The sequence below is a fragment of the Schistocerca nitens genome, chromosome 3, assembly GCF_023898315.1.
Source record: "Schistocerca nitens isolate TAMUIC-IGC-003100 chromosome 3, iqSchNite1.1, whole genome shotgun sequence".
Taxonomy (NCBI): Eukaryota; Metazoa; Arthropoda; class Insecta; order Orthoptera; family Acrididae; genus Schistocerca; species Schistocerca nitens.
Window position 1 is genome coordinate 652,369,657 of NC_064616.1, and position 17,627 is coordinate 652,387,283.

The 17,627-nt window shown below is 37.1% G+C and overlaps 1 protein-coding gene across 7 annotated transcripts in view; it reads left to right on the plus strand.

Annotated features, from left to right (window-relative positions):
• The window catches only part of LOC126248617 (cAMP-regulated phosphoprotein 21), a 1,051,584-nt gene that overhangs the window by 982,903 nt on the left and 51,054 nt on the right, over nucleotides 1-17,627 (plus strand). For all 7 annotated transcript variants that reach the window (XM_049949775.1, XM_049949778.1, XM_049949781.1 and 4 more), the window contains one exon: nucleotides 7,031-7,145. In XM_049949775.1, coding sequence (XP_049805732.1) covers nucleotides 7,031-7,145 — 115 coding nt within the window. The remainder of the gene's footprint in view (nucleotides 1-7,030; nucleotides 7,146-17,627) is intronic.

A 17,627-nucleotide genomic window follows, 5' to 3' on the forward strand; every position in this document is an offset into this window, starting at 1 on the left:
TCTGAAGCAGAATAAAATTCATATACTGGGAACCATACGGTTGAACAGATTGCAGGGTGCAGAGAGTAAACTGTCTAGCAGCAAAGCTCTAATAAAATCAGGCCAAAGTTCCATCTCTATTGCTGTTTCTAATGACAATATAACAGTTGTGTGGGAATGGATGGAAACATTGTCCATATGAGATTTACCTTTGTTGGAGGGACACCAACTTATAATATCAAACAGATGGGATCTAAAGAGCCATGCTTGTGTAAAAATGGAGGAACCATACACTGTAGCATACTACAACAAATTTATGGGCGGAGTAGACATGAGTGACTGGATGGTAGGACATTATCCTTACACTACGTAGAGCAAGAAGTTTTACTTGAGATTATTTTATTTTATTTTCATAATGCTGCACTTTGAAACACATGGATTCTTTTCAAACAAGACACTACAGAAAACATTTATTTTGTGGTATTCAAGGTATCATTTGGTACAACAGTTATAGAGTTTGGAAGTCTGCAATGGAAGTGTGGCAGACCATCAAGCACCCCTGACCATGCTCTCCTGAAGAAAATGCAACACATTTGGTGTTCTGCAAATATAAGACTGAATGGAGTAATGCATTACCTTGTAAAGAAGAAATGTGGGAATTCCCATAGGTGCAGGGATAAAAACTGCAAAAGAGAAACCAGATGTATTTGCAAAACATGTACAAAACCAACTTGTCCAGACTGTATGGAGTTCTTTCATAATAAGTAATATTAAGATTTTCTTGCTGGCTGAATTTTTCCTCTATTTATAACATTTCTTGGTTTAACAGTCAACAAAATTCTTCTGAGTATGTGATCACTTTATCAAAGTGTAAAATTCTTAGATATTCTGACCACTGTTACAAATGGCTTTCCTTAGTGTGTTTTTGCTGTCTGTTGACTCATAGAAGTTTTGGTTTATATATACTGGCAAAAGAGGCTCTTCTGCCAATATATGTGCTTTAGCCTTCTCACATGTTGAACATTTCAGTTAGGTTAGTGAGAGGAAATGGTATGCGTAACTTTAAATTAAATAGGAATAGCATATTTTGCATTTTTTGTCTGTGTTAATGTATAGATTAGTTCATGGGGAAGTAGCAAAAGCATAAATGACATTTTTGTAATCCAGGAGAAGGAGTAATAGTAATAATAGACTTATAGCTTAAAGTAATTACTTCTTGTGTTTTTCATAGAGTTCATTGCATACTTTTTGAACTACCTAACCAAACAGTAATAAATCAAAGACATAAGTATAATATTAGGACCTTTGCTCTCTAGTCTTACCACAAAATTGATTAGCAAAAACTGTTGCCATGTTTATACAGCAGTCAAAGTATATAACCAACTTCCAAATTACACACACTGTATGGCTGTAAAATTGTTTAAGGGAAATAATGCTCATTTTCTTATTAGGAAACTCACTTTACACATTACAAGAATTAATGTGTATGGCCAGTACAAGTTTAAATCTCTAATAGTGTATTTATGCAAAATTTCATATTAAGACATATTAATTCCTTATTTTAAGTGAACAGAGAACATCTATTCCATGTTTTTATACCAGATGACTGATAAAGAATCTGAATGTGAATATTATGGTTAGTCTCTTCAGGGATGAATTTTTTAAATAATTTCAGTACAGACAATTATTTTTAACACTATATTTCAGATGTTAGGCTGTCATTACAAATACATTTTTGGTTCAACTGCAACAATTTACTAGTCAACAATGAAAATGAGAAATGGCTTTTTTAATTTAATGCTAAACTATTTACACTGAAAAAAGAAGTTACATTTTCTTTCAACAAATTCATATACTAATAGGTGACTGAGTACATAACTGTACCCAGAGGTTGAAAGAAAGTTCAGCTCACACCAGTCTACAAAAAGGCTGTAACAATATGTGGGATTTTGAGTCTGCAGCTCTAATGATTAGCATTGCTGCCTCAATATCATGGGGGCCCAGGTCCAATTACTGGGCAGGTTGAAGATTTTCTTCACTCAGGGACTGCATATTTGTGGTGACAAATTTATTAGATCCCATCTTCATCAACACACAAGTGTCAGAAGTGACATCAAATAGAAGCATCTGCACCAGGTGGCTGAACAACCCCAGAGGGAGTCTCCTGGCCAGTAATGCCATAGAATCATTTAATTTAATTTGTGGGATTTGGGAAGGAATCACCACATAGGTTCAGTTGGACATAAAGCAGGCTGCAGGTTTCAGTCCATTGATGGGATATTGGGAAAATGTAATAAGCTTCAAAAGGAGAACGCTCACAGAAGTGACCCACCCTGAATATTACTTATGTTTATGGTACCCATACCAAATAGAACCATCAGTGGATGCGAACACATGCAAGGAGGGTGAGCTTGATTCACAGGTTTGATTTACTTTTACAAGAGCACCACAGAAATGTTGAAAAACCCGTACTGATAAACTCTTGCAGATTGATCCCATTTATGATTATAAAGAATCCACCTCGATTGCAAATAGAAACCAGATGTTGACCTAGGTTTCAGTGTGGATAATCACGCTTTCTTTGGAACAAACTAAAACTACAAACTGCCTAAAGAAGCATGGTCCAACATTAATGTGGAACGCCCGAAAGTGCAAAAGACTCGCATAAAATGTAAAATAAACAGTACGTGTGTACCATGTCAATAGCTGTAGTTAGCTCAAATGTCAGAAGTGTGCTTCCTCACCCCAGCCAACATTTGGTGGGCTGCAGGCTCTCAGGTAAACTGAGGTAGCGCCGGCAGCTATGCTGTGAGAATGTCGGAAAGGAACGCACATGCACAAATTGAGAAATCATCTTCTTCCATGTGATTGGCATAAAATGTGTTATGAAAGTGATCCAATGACCGGGTCAAAGACACAGGAAGTTAATGCATGTGTATGTATAATGTCCTATCTGGAGAACGATTTTATAGAATTATAGAACAAGGATTGGCTGAAACTATAGGACGTTTTTTATAGAATTATGGAATGTGGATAGGCTGAAACTATATATGTGGGATCGCAAATTCCACGGATGGTCAGAATGCATGCACACAGGACAGACTAAATACCATCAGCTAGAAGCATACTAAAATAATCATTAAATTATTCGCGATGGCTGACGTGCTGCAATTTTAAAAGTTCTCAGGATCCCAGTTATCCTGCAAAAGCCTACTGAACGAGTTTTGAGTACCAGTTTTAAGAGAGGTCTCTAGGAATATACTACATCCTCCTATCTATCACTCTTGCAGGAACCACAGAGCAAGATTAGTCTAATTAAGTTGCACACAGAGGCAGTTAAGCAGTCATTCTTCCTACACTCCATACATAAATGAAGCAGTAAGGCACTCAGACATGTCGTATAATGGAATGGACCCTCTGCCCTGCATTTCACAGTCATTTTTTAAGTATGGTCTTAGATGTTGATGAAGATGTATCATATGTTGTGTCACAGAATGTCTTAAGAAAATGTTTACTAAAAATATATGCTTTTAAGTAATGTATAAACATTACTTACACCTACCTACTGGACCATCATAGAACCATCTGAGCACTCCACTTAGCTCCAAACCAGAGAACCATATTCACTTCTGAGTATGATTATGTAAATTATGAGCTGCTGTGATTCACTGTTAGCTGCACCCTGTACATTCAAGTGCTATTGGCCTTATTCACATCTAGGATAAATGACTCCCATATCTCCACCTCACTTCCAACCTCATACTTACACAGAACATGCACACTGATCTTTCTTCTAGCCATAACAGCTGTAGCTGTTTCCCAGAGGAGCTCCATTAGCTACCTAATATTGGAGTTGCCATTGGCCAGCAAAACATCGTAAGTGCTTGCCAAAAATTTTCGTAATGGTCAGCCACAGATCCAACAGTCAAGGCATCATGTGATGAGTCAGATGTACTTTTAACTATGAGTGTCACCTCATAACTATTGCCAAGCTGTTCTCGGACAGCCATGTTGCAAAGCACTCATGTCTGTCTTCCACTCAAAGATAGTCAGACCCACCACTGTCCACCACATGTGCCTAAATGTTATTAGTAGTTAGAACCCTGTCAACTGTTGCCAATGTTTTAACTATGAGCGTCACCTCATAACTATTGCCAAGCTGTTCTTGGACAGCCATGTTGCAAACTGCTCATGTCTGTCTTCCACTCAAAGATAGTCAGACCCACCACTGTCCACCACATGTGCCCAAATGTTATCAGCAGTTAGAACCCTGTCAACTGTTGCCAGTGTTGCTTCTAGCTGCATCCTAACAGTGGCCACTTCCCTTCCAACCATACATGACAAACATAATCTTTATTTATGGAAGACAATGTAGAACTATATAGTAACATAAAAATAGGTGTTAATGTGAACAACTGAATGGTAAGTGACAATTAAAAGAAGTCTACTATAACAAGAAATCATATTATATAAATGTGATGCTGCAGACAGAGCAAAACTACACTATCACATCTATGAACTACAGAGGATGAAACAAAGAAAATAAAGATGGCGATAACACTAATCTCGTCACAAGAATAAAAATGCAAGTTACTGTTTAACCTCAGACACAGGGCATTCATATATTTTATATGCAACAACAATAACTTGTTCTCATGCCACTTCAGTCAAATATACATGAACCAGTAGTGTCCAGTTTGACACTTATTTATTGTTTACAATGGACAAGCAGCAATGGCAAGCAGCATGCACATGAACTTGTACGCCCATCAATACATGCCAAGTAATAGAACAGGTCAGTCTACTTGAAGTCCAAGTATCACCACAGTATTGAAAAAACTATCAGTTAGACAATCCCTTAGGGACCAAGCACAAAATAGTCCATAAAAAAATAAATAGATATTCACTATCTGAGACCTACATGTGGAGCACATAAAATGATCTACCAAGTATTGCTTATGCTTGGTCATGGTGATGGCTTTATTCAGTGCTGTGGATCATGGCACTGTCACAAGTATCCTCTTGGTAATGCCACTATTATGGCAGATTCAGCTTTATTACCAGTTATAAACCAAATCAATATCTGCTCTGTGAAGAGTCTGCATGTCTGCTGATGGGCCATGTTCAAAGTCCCCAGCTTCTGTTTGTTGGACAGTAATACTGCCACTTCAATTTCATTGAAGTTAAGGGTTTATACAGCTCAGTGCATATAAATTTGACTGTTTAAGCTGTATTTTGTCATTGAAATTCTTTCCATCTGTTGTCAAAGATGCAAACAAAAAATGTCATTAGAAATGGTGCACAAGCATAGAAAACAATATTGGAGACAGAAGTCAGTTCTGGCATTTTCAGAGGAACCATTCAAATGTTGACTCAAGTAATTTAAGGAAAACATGGAACTTGGATGATAAGATGGAAATTTGAACACAACTTCCCTAAAATGTGATTCCAGTGCCTGAACTTTGGATTCCACATCATCTTTAACCTCCAAACAGCTTCCTCAGTCAAAAAAATTAAATGCCTCTCTGCAGAGATAGATAGTGTACTTCTCCAACAAAGTGAAGAAAATCATATGAGAACATCTCCAGTTTTAGATAATTGACAGCATTACTGATAATGTACACATAAAAAAGTGTATTGCTTTAGCAGCAAATGATTGACGTATGAGCTGCTGGGAAGATAAAACTTCCACATTGTAAGAATCATCCTTTTCAGGCTAAATTTATTGAATGTCTTTTCATCATGTCTATTTTATGCAGCAGTTCATCCACAGTACAAAATATGTTTTCAACACTGTATTTAATTCACTGATCAGTCAGAACATTATGACCACCTACCTAATAACCGGTACATCCACCTTTGACATGGATAACAGTGGTGATGCAATGAGGCTTTAGTAGGTCACTAGAGAGAGTTGGCACCACATCTGCACACAGAAGTCATCTAATTCCTGTAAGGTATGGGGAGGGGGGCCTATGAGCTCTGGCGCAATGTTCAGTCACACGCCAGATGTTTTCGATTGGGTTTAGATGTGTCAAGCTGGGGGGCCAGCACATCAATTTGAACTTTCCATTGTGTTCCTTGAACCACTCCATCACACTCCTGGCATTGTGACCTGGTGCATTACCTTGTTGAAAAATGCCTCTGCCATCGGGAAACATGATTGTCATGAAGGGGTGTACGTGGTCTGCAACCAGTTTATGATACTCCTTGGTCATCATGGTGCCTTGCATGAGCTCCACTGGACCTATGGGTGCCCATGTGACTGTCCCCCAGTGCACAATGGAACTGCCACAAGCTTGTCTGTCCGGCAGTGCAGGTGTGAACGAGCTGTTCCCCTAGAAGACGATGGATTTGCACCCTCCCATTGGCATCATGAAGAAGGTATTGGTATTCATCAGACCATGCAGTGCTCTACCATGTGCCAATGTCCACTGCTGGTAGTCATGTGCTCATTTCAGTTGTAGTTGCTGATGTCATGGCGTTAACATTGACTCATGTGTCATCGGCTGTGGAGGCCCATCATTAGGAGTGTTTGGTGCATTGTGTGCTCAGACATAATTCCACTCCGTCCAGCATTAAAGTCTGATATTAGTTCCACCACAATTTGACACATGTCCTGTTTTACCATTCTGCCCAGCCTACGATGTCTGACATCCGTAATGAGGGGTGGCCCTGGACATGGTTTCATCTTCCTTTCACCATGTGTTGAAGGCACTCACCATGGCACTCATTGAACATGCAGCAGGTCATGCAGTTTCTAAAATGCCCATGCCAAGCCATCACAATCTGCCCTCAGTCAAACTCAGATAGATCGCGCACCTTCTCCGTTCTACACACAGACAGCACGCTGACTGATACTGCGTGCACCATGTATCTATCAGAGCAGCAGTCTTTTCTCACCAGTTGGCACTGTTATCACCTGGATGGCTTTATATCAATAATAGGTCAGTGGTCATAATGTTCTGGCTAATTAGTGTATATTTAACAATGAAAATCATTTTTAATGTCTTACAGAATAGATTCATGTTATACTCTCTTTTCAATGTAGCAAGCTGCCCTGTTGTAAATTATGGATCGGTGCCAGCATCAGGAGCAGTGGACACTGTTTCATTGTGCACACAGCCTGGAGTGCACATGCTGTATACGAGTCCACCACTGAACCCGTGAGTTACTTAATACAGCATTTAATATTTTAGATGGTTTTCATTTACTAAGAAAGTATTATCGAATGCAATATCTGTTGGTGTGTAATGTCAGAAGTTAGTTTAAACAAATGCTAATAATTCTCAGAATTGCACCACTATTACTCAGTTTCCAGAAAATGCCAAAATGATAAAATATGGAGCAAATAAACCATGAAAGTTTCATCACTATAAATTTACATTATAGGAACAAATCAATTTTGTGAAGCCATCTCAAGTTAGAAGGGGAGCCTCTACACATTTTAGTAACAGATCAAATAGATGTGGGTTCTGTTTCTTGGAGTAATACCTCCTACTGTTGAAGAGCACTGCTCAACGAGTTATGAAGTGACTGTTTCTCATAGATATTAAATTGGTTACAGGTCAGGTGAACAGTAAGATTACAGTAGTCGGTCCACCTTGCAAGCAATAACACTTGTTGGTTGTCATTGCCATATTTTACAAAACACATTTGCAACTAATAATAGTTATGCCCTACATCAGCACATATTTTTATGCATCTATACATACAAGAATAGTCTACAATGAAACAATACCAATATCTGATCTCATCCTGTCTTACTTTACCTCTATTTACTCATGATCCCAGTAAAAGTTCTGTCTAATCCTCACAAAACTCTGTTTACATAAATACATAATCAGAGTCATTAGTGATGCTGTAAGGTTGGTGCAGTGAATAGAGTTTTGGGTTAGCATGCAGGAGGTCAAGAGTTCGATCCTGGGTTGGGGCGTATTTTCGTATTTGCTAATTTCATTCTGAAATTTCATACTGTAATATACACCATTTCTTAGGTCACATGTGTCCTAAATTTACAACATTATGTAATGCTGAACATAAAAAATACGTGGTTAGGCAAATAAGAAACAGACAGTTGAAACAAATGACCTGCCATTGGACAGAATAACTACAAAAACATCAGTTTTGAGATGCTAAATATGATATCACAGTACAATAACACAACATCTACTTGTCATTTATACTACATGTACTATGAGCATTCAGATGTCACACAGTAGCAATGATGTACATATTAATGAGTGCAAGACCTTCACAACATAATACATTGTCCTCAGAACAACTGATGCCCAAAGTGACCTCCGTGCACGTCCAAACATTGCACAACCATGCGTTGTGAGACATGCAGCTGCATTGCTACGCTACGTGTACTTTGCTGAGGTTCTTGGTGTATGGCCTCCAGAATAGCTTCCTCAGTAGCTGGATTATGGCGAGTCCATGGACAACCTCTGTCACATGATGGTGGAAGGAGAGAACCCGACTCCCAAAGGTGCAGCTCCAGATGATGAAACACATTTTTATATGGATGGCGTCAGTGAGGGTATCTAGCAGCATATTCACGAGTGGCAACACCAGCCCGGTTAGCAGATGCACCAAGGACCAGAAGCATATCCACATATTCATCATTTGTGTATGCCATACATCTGTCACACTGGTTTAGAGGTTCACAATGACAGAATTCGTTATGTGTACACATGCGCATTGGAGTCTGTCATGGGTGTGTTACTCCACTCAAAACTAGTCCTTGTCTGGTGGACAGCACATACAGTATAAACACACCGTCAGTCCTGCATGCTGTGCCATCTAATGTGCATTACCCCTGTTACAGATATAGTTCTGCATGATTCATCCCAACACCGCTAATTGTGAAATGTTCAGTTTCATATTACACTGTTTCCCTAATGGTAAGACTTGATGTTTCCACAATCCCATTGATAGAATAATAATAATAATAATAATAATAATAATAATAATAATAATAATCGCCGTGGAGGCCCGGGAAAAGAATAGGCCTCCGGTATGTTCTGCCAGTCGTAAAAGGCGATGAAAAGAACAAACCACTAATAGGGCTAACCCCCCTTTTAGTGTGATTAGTTGGTTCAGGACAGAACTAAAGAAGCCTCAGAAAAGCGCCATCATGGTCGGGGACGACGCTTGAACCCTATGCCCCCACAATGGTAACGACACTGCTAGCCAACTGGAAAATGATTTAAATCCAAATAGAGGTGTTTTGCAGGATATGCTTCCTGCAACCACCCTAGAAGGAAAACAAAGACAGAGGATGAGATGGTCAGATGAAGTTAATCGACACCTCATGTTCTGTTATTACCAAGCAACAAACCTAGGAACCAACACAACTGGATACAGATCACAAGTATACACAACATTTATTACCAGATACCCAGAATTAAAATTTTTAACAGAACAACGACTAGCTGATCAGATCCGTGTAATAATCAAAAATAACAGGATACCCCAGTCAGAATTAGAAAACATCAAACAACAAGTACAACAAATACTGGAACAAAATAATGTGCAATCAGAAGAAGAAGAAAATACATGAATGGACTCAAACATCCCAGAGCAAACAAACAAAGAACAACACGCATCAATTAAACAATCAGAGGAAAACGAAATCTTGTGACAGCCACCAGAACAAGCACAAATAGAACACGAAGTGACACACATGTTAGATATAGAAGAAAAATTTCAGCTAACATATATAGAATACAAAGACACAAATACAGACATTAGACCATTCTTGCATAGACCACCCAATAACCCACAAGTCAAAACAACAATAAAAACTATCAACACAATCATACACAACAAAATAAATGAAAACACAACTATGGAAGAGTTACAACTACTGGTGTATATAGGAGCACTCACTACAATAAATATACACACTAGGCAGAGATCAGAACCAACCAACACACAGCAGAAACCCACAAAACCAGCATGGCAACACAGGCTACAGATCAGAATAGAAAAACTGAGAAAAGACATTGGACAGCTAACACAATTTATAAGAAATGAAATGTCAGAAAAAAAACGAAAAAGGTTAGGTAAAATCTCACAACAAGAAGCGATAGAGCAATTAGATGAAAAGAAGCAGAAATTACAACCATTGGCCGAACGACTTAGAAGATACAAAAAAAGTGAAAACAGAAGGAAACAAAACCAAACATTCAACACAAACCAAAAGAAATTTTACCAGACAATAGATAACACACACATTAAAATAGACAATCCACCAAACATAACAGACATGGAACACTTCTGGAGCAACATATGGTCAAACCCGGTACAACATAACAGGCATGCACGGTGGATACAAGCAGAGACAGACACATACAAGATGATACCACAAATGCCTGAAGTGATAATTTTTCAACATGAAGTCACCCAAGCAATTAATTCTACTCACAATTGAAAAGCCCCTGAAAAGATAAAATAGCAAATTTCTGGCTAAAGAAGTTCACCTCAACACATTCATATCTAACTAAATTATTCAACAGTTACATTGCAGACCCATGCACATTCCCTGATACACTTACACAAGGAATAACTTATCTGAAACCTAAAGATCAAGCAGACATAGCAAACGCAGCTAAATATCGCCCCATAACATGGCTACCAACAACATACAAAATATTAGCATCAGTAATTACACAGAAATTAATGAGACATACAATACAGAACAAAATTGTAAATGAAGAACAAAAAGCCTGTTGCAAAGGAGCATGAGGATGTAAAGAGCAACTGATAATAGATGCAGAGGTGACATATCAAGCTAAAACTAAACAAAGGTCGCTACACTACACATACATTGATTACCAAAAAGCTTTTGATAGTGTACCCCACTCATGGTTACTACAAATATTGGAAATATACAAAGTAGATCCTAAATTGATACAGTTCCTAAACATAGTAATGAAAAATTGGAAAACCACACTTAATATCCAAACAAATTCAAATAATATCACATCACAGCCAATACAGATTAAGCATGGAATACCAAGGAGACTTATTAAGTCCTTTCTGGTTCTGCCTTGCTCTGAACCCACTATCCAACATGCTAAATAATACAAATTATGGATACAATATTACTGGAACATACCAACGCAAAATCACACATTTGCTATACATGGATGATCTAAAACTACTGGCAGCAACAAATCAACAATTCAACCAATTACTGAAGATAACAGAAGTATTCAGCAATGATATAAATATGGCTTTTGGAACAGACAAATGTAAGAAAAATAGCATAGTCAAGGGAAAACACACTAAACAAGAAGATTACATATTGGATAACCACAGCGACTGCATAGAAGCGATGGAGAAAACAGATGCCTATAAATATCTAGGATACAGACAAAAAATAGGAATAGATAATACAAATATTAAAGAAGAACTAAAAAAATATATAGACAAAGACTAACAAAAATACTGAAAACAGAATTGACGGCAAGAAACAAGACAAAAGCTATAAATACTTATGCTATACCAATATTGACCTACTCATTTGGAGTAGTGAAATGGAGTAACACAGACCTAGAAGCACTCAATACACTTACACAATTACAGTGCCACAAATATAGAATACATCACATACATTCAGCAACAGAAAGATTCACATTAAGCAGAAACAAAGGAGGAAGGGTATTTATTGACATAAAAAAAACTACATTATGGACAGGTAGACAATTTAAGAAAATTCTTTATAGAACGGGCAGAAACTAGCAAAATACACAAAGCAATCACTCATATAAATACATCGGCTACACCACTGCAATTTCATAACCACTTCTACAACTCTTTAGATCACATCACGTCAACAGATACGAAGAAAGTAAATTGGAAAATGAAAACACTACATGGCAAGCACCCGTATCATCTAACACAGCCACACATTGATCAAGACGCATCCAACACATGGTTAAGAAAAGGCAATATATACAGTGAGATGGAAGGATTCATGATTGCAATACAGGATCAAATAATAAACACCAGATATTACAGCAATCATATTATTAAACATCCCAATACCACAACAGATAAATGTAGACTTTGCAAACAACAAATAGAAACAGTAGATCACATCACAAGCCGGTGTACAATACTAGCAAATACAGAATACCACCAGAAGACATGACAATGTAGCAAAAATTATACATCAACAACTTTCCATACAACATAAACTAACAAAACAACACTTCCCACATACAAGTATGCACCACAAAATGTACTGGAGAATGATGAATACAAATTATACTGGAACAGAACCATTATAACAGATAAAACAACACCATATAACAAACCTGACATCATACTCACCAATAAAAAGAAGAAATTAACACAACTAATCGAAATATCCGTACCCAATACAACAAATATACAGAAGAAAACAGGAGAAAAAATTGAAAAATACATCCAACTGGCTGAGGAAGTCAAGGACATGTGGCATCAGGATAAAGTTGACATTATACCAATTATACTATCAACTACAGGAGTCATACCACGTAATATCCACCAGTACATCAACGCAATACAGCTACATCCAAATGTATATATACAACTACAGAAATCCGTAATTATTGATACATGTTCAATTACCCAAAAGTTCCTAAATGCAATGTAACATATACCGTCCAGTTAAAAGGAAGTCACACTTAATCAAGGTCTGCATCACTTTCCATTTTTAACCAGACATAAAGTCTGAGAAAGGAAAGAAATAATAATAATAATAATAATAATAATAATGCATTGAGATATGTACTAAACAGCATGTCATTACCATACTTAATGTTGAAAGGCATAATTAGCGGCACCCTGGTGATAACACATACAAATAGTAACCAAGTTTGGACATTATTCGCAAACCACATTGCTAGTCCTACTGATAATGTAAGGCCCTAATGAAATGTAATGGACCTGAATGAGACAAGAATAATAGTTGGTACCAATCTATGGGATCGTTGGAGGAGGGTACAAAGAAAACAGGTCTCCCATCTAGTAGATGAAGTGGTGCCAATAAATTCACGCCCACAACATCGAAAGGGTTTCTTTCAAAGCTGACCAATCTTCCATTTCTATTATTATAGAATGTAATTGCAAATGTTTGCTAGAGGACTCGCTGCAACCACTGTTGATGGTTAAGATGCCAGATACCATACCACCTGGACTGCATTTACCAAATAAAAAATGCATGCTTCAACCCATGATCGAACCCTCGACCTCCTCTATGCTTACCCAAAACTCTAGCCACTGCACCAACTGTACAGGGCAACTAGGGTGTGCTGACAGAGGTAGTTACTATACAACTGGTTACAGTGATGCCAGACTGCCACTCTTTAATGTCTTTTTTCTGCCACATGTATTCACCAGACCAAATTTTGTGAGAGACTTTTTTTATCGGTGGCATGTTAGGAGTCGCGCTGCGAAGCCCAAGTGTGCGAATTTCACTTCACCCTGTATATAATCTTGTCCAGATTAAATGAACCAAATGTTCTAGCCAGAGGAAAGGAGTACCAATATTTCTTGTATATATTCAATGAGTTGTTAATGTTTGTACTACATTTATATTTCATCATGGATATAAACATTTTATATTAGCATTATGCTGAAGCTATATCCATCCACTCTAATCTACCTGCAAAAATGTCAATGTAAATTAATTTTCCAAAATGTCAATGTAAATTAATTTTATTTCTTTAGTCTTTCACATTTTTACTGTGGTATTATGTATAATTTTCTGTTCTGCAATGTGGAAAGTATCTGTGCATAAATACTTGAGGGAAACTGTTTGATAAATATTGATAAATATTAATGTCATGAATAATTTAGGCACATTATGAAAATTTCAGTCAATGTGTAGGATAAATAATATCAGTGAACTTACACTCAGAGCTTATGTCTGGGCTTTTGTTGTATAAAGTAGTCATTGCATTAATAAATGTAGAGTTTTGGGGTCTTTTTTGAATTAAAAGCCTTTAATGAGGCATTTTTGATTCATTATTTAAGTGTTTAGAATTTTACTATACAGTGTCAGATTTGGAGAATAGAGCAGTTTTAAAAAAATAAAAAGAACTGAAATCACTAAGGTATTATAAGCTACTTATTAAATTCTCCATGGACAACTATATTTTCAAAAGTTGATTCATATCCTTGCAAAAATCAGTATTTCATTTTTGAAAATAACGCACTTCAACTATAAGCTAATATTTTTAGTTGGTAAATTACAGATAAGAAAGGAAATTTAAAGACCATTAAAATTTATATTTACTATAGTTCAGATACATTACTTTTTCACAGAATTTGCCTTAAAATGAAAGTTTCAAATAATGCCATTGGCTAAATGCCTCATACCTACACTTCATACTAATTAGGTTACTTTTGTTATCTTTAGAACTTAACTATAAACCATAATTTTCAATTCTGTGCCAAGTCAGAACATAGCGCCTGTCTTCTAACATGGACATTAGAAGCCTGTATTTGGTCAACTTTGCCGGCTGGTGTGGCCGTGCGGTTTAAGGCGCTTAGGGTCTGGAACCGCGTGACCGCTACGGTCGCAGGTTCGAATCCTGCCTCGGGCATGGATGTGTGTGATGTCCTTAGGTTAGTTAGGTTTAAGTAGTTCTAAGTTCTAGGGGACTGATGACCACAGATGTTAAGTCCCATAGTGCTCAGAGCCATTTGAACCATTTTGGTCAACTTCAATTGTGAGAAGACCCTTTTTGACTGATATTTGTGACTATAAGTGACAGGTACATTCTTAGAGCAACCTCAATGTTAGGAAACAGTCTTAGATTTTTTTTTCATGGAGGAGTTTACACAGTCACCTATTCTAAGTATTTACTCTCTACTTCCCCTCGTCATCTTCCTGAAACTAAAGACTTGAAATGAATCAATTCATTTCTATGTTGATTATCTAAGTCATTGTGGTGTGTCTAAAACTAGTTTGGACTTACTGCAGTTTTCTCTTCAAATTTTGAAATATGCAACATGCAAATTGGCTAGTTTTTGTACTTTGAGCCACTTTCACAATGTAGATTTTAATTGATCAATCACAGGAAGGAAACTCTTAGTTTATACTTTTTCTGTTGGGATCAGCTTAATTTCTTTTGCTTTAGCAAAGTTGAGAGGTTACAAATGTATGATCATTCTGTTCTTATGTAGTGTTACTGTTTTAGTCTTAGGCCAATCAGCTGTCAGAGTTTTTACCTCATATTCTTCAAAGTTGTCCCTTTTTGTTATTTCGAATTTTGTTAGAAATGTAATTACTGGTGAACTGTGTAAACGTCTAGTCTAGACTACTGCAGAGTTTTGTGAGTTTGGTGTACTTGTCACAAGATATCAAACCAAGATACTGTGTAGAGCCACATTCCCTCATTTGATATTTTGTTGTGCAAACCTAGAGAAAACACATATGATTTTCCTGACTCTGCTTTGTACTCTGAAATTTGAAAAGCTGCATTCTTTCTAGCATTGCAGGAGGGCTTTTGTAGCATCACCTCAGCATGATAAATGCATTGTTCTTATCCTCCTCTGTGCAATAATAGGTTTGAGAGTTTCCACATTTTTCAGGCAGTCAGTCTGAACTTTATATCTGTTGTTTAATGCTGCAAAAACCTCAAGTTCTTCAAAACATCAAAAACGTTCACTGTGCTCAGATAGTTCCTGGTTATTGTGAGCACTGCAAGATTTAGTGAATGACCAGTTCTAAATTATTTCCTATGAATACCAATGCTTGAAGGTCATTGAACTTTCTGCTCATTGGAGAATTGTTACCATAAGACTGACATAGACATAAATGTCTATGTCTCTGTCTATAAAAAAAACTGCCGTATGTCCATTGAATATACTGACACTAGAATGTGCCACAGTAACACATACCTGAGTGACAAGATCCACCACTGAAAGGTTCTATGCTACAGAAGAACACTTGGCTGGCTCTGTAATGATACTATCCTATATAACCCAGGGTTACACTGCAAAATGCTGCAATAGGGCTACTGATAAATTTTTGGGTCATTCCAATTGTTGCCAGTATAATTATTAAGACAAAATTTTTTTTTAGTAAAAATAGTCATATTTTTAATTCATTTGTTTATTTGACTTTTGAATTTCTCACTTAAATCTTCATTGTAGTTGCACTGATTTGCTATTAAAACCTGAGTCACTCTTTTTTTTAAATCTCTTAACAGTTTTGCCAATGGGAATCCCATGCATTTGACCATGCATCACTGGGAATTTAAAGTAAGGGAGTGGAGGGGTTTGAGATGTGAATGCTGACTTCATTCATATCAGTTGTTTACTGAAAAATTCAGCCATATTGGTCAAAATAAAATAATTACATCTACATCTTTTATGATTGTAAGAGAACTCTCACTACAGTATTTTTAAAGCAAAGAGGCCTCTGAGCTCTTAATGCCACCCTTTTATAACTGAAGCTCAAAGAATTTTGGCAGTACATAGGACACTTGTGTATACTTGCTGTATGGAGTGGCCACGCGGTTTGACGTGCCCTGTCACAGATTGCACGGCCCCTCCCACCAGAGGTTCAAGTCCTCCCTTGGGCATGGGTATGTGTGTGTTGTTCTAGGCATCTACATCAATCTGCATCTACATCTATATGGATACTCTGCAAATCACATTAAAGTTCCTGGCAGAGGGTTCATCGAACCACCATCACAATTCTCTATTATTCCAATCTCGTATAGTGTGTGGAAAGAATGTCACCTGTATCTTTCCATATGAGCTCTGATTTCCCTTGTTTTATCTTGGTGATCATTCCACCCTGTGTATGTCTGTGTTAACAAAATATTTTCGCATTCAGAGGAGAAAATTGGTGATTGGAATTTCGTGAGAAGATTCTGTCGCAACGAAAAATGACTTTCTTTTAATGATGTCCAGCCCAAATCCTGTATCATTTCTGTGACACTCTCTCCCATATTTCACGATAATACAAAATGTACTGCCTTTCTTTGATCTTTTTCGATGTACTCTGTCAGTCCCATCTGGTAAGGATTCCACACTGTGCAGCAGTATTCTAAAAGAGGATGGACAAGTGTAGTGTAGGCAGTCTCCTTAGTAGGTCTGTTACATTTTCTAAGTGTCCTGCCAATAAAACACAGTCTTTGGTTAACCTTCCCCACAACATTTTCTGTGTGTTCCTTCCAATTTAAAATGTTCATTATTTTTATACCTAGGTATTTAGTTGAATTTGCAGCTTTTAGATTAGACTGATTTATCATGTAACCAAAGTTTAATGAGTTAGCATAAGTTAGTTTAAGTAGTGTGTAAGTCTAGGGAGCGATGACCTCAGCAGTTTGCTCCCTTAGGAATTCACACAAATTTGAATTTTTTTGTGCATACTTAGTGCCATTACTGTGTACATATAAGTTCCAGTGCCTGATTCTGTCAACACTTGATTGACTGTTCTAGACATTTATCTTTAGCTGCACTGTTAATTTACTATGTTTACTTGATTATAACATAATAATAAGCACAACATTCCTTAAGAACATCTTTTCTGTATGTAGGAGTATTACACTTCTGTGAATATAAAGCCAGAGCAAACGTTGTGTTTTAGAAATAGTGAGGCATACATCTGTCTTCCCTTTTATGTTTAGTGGATC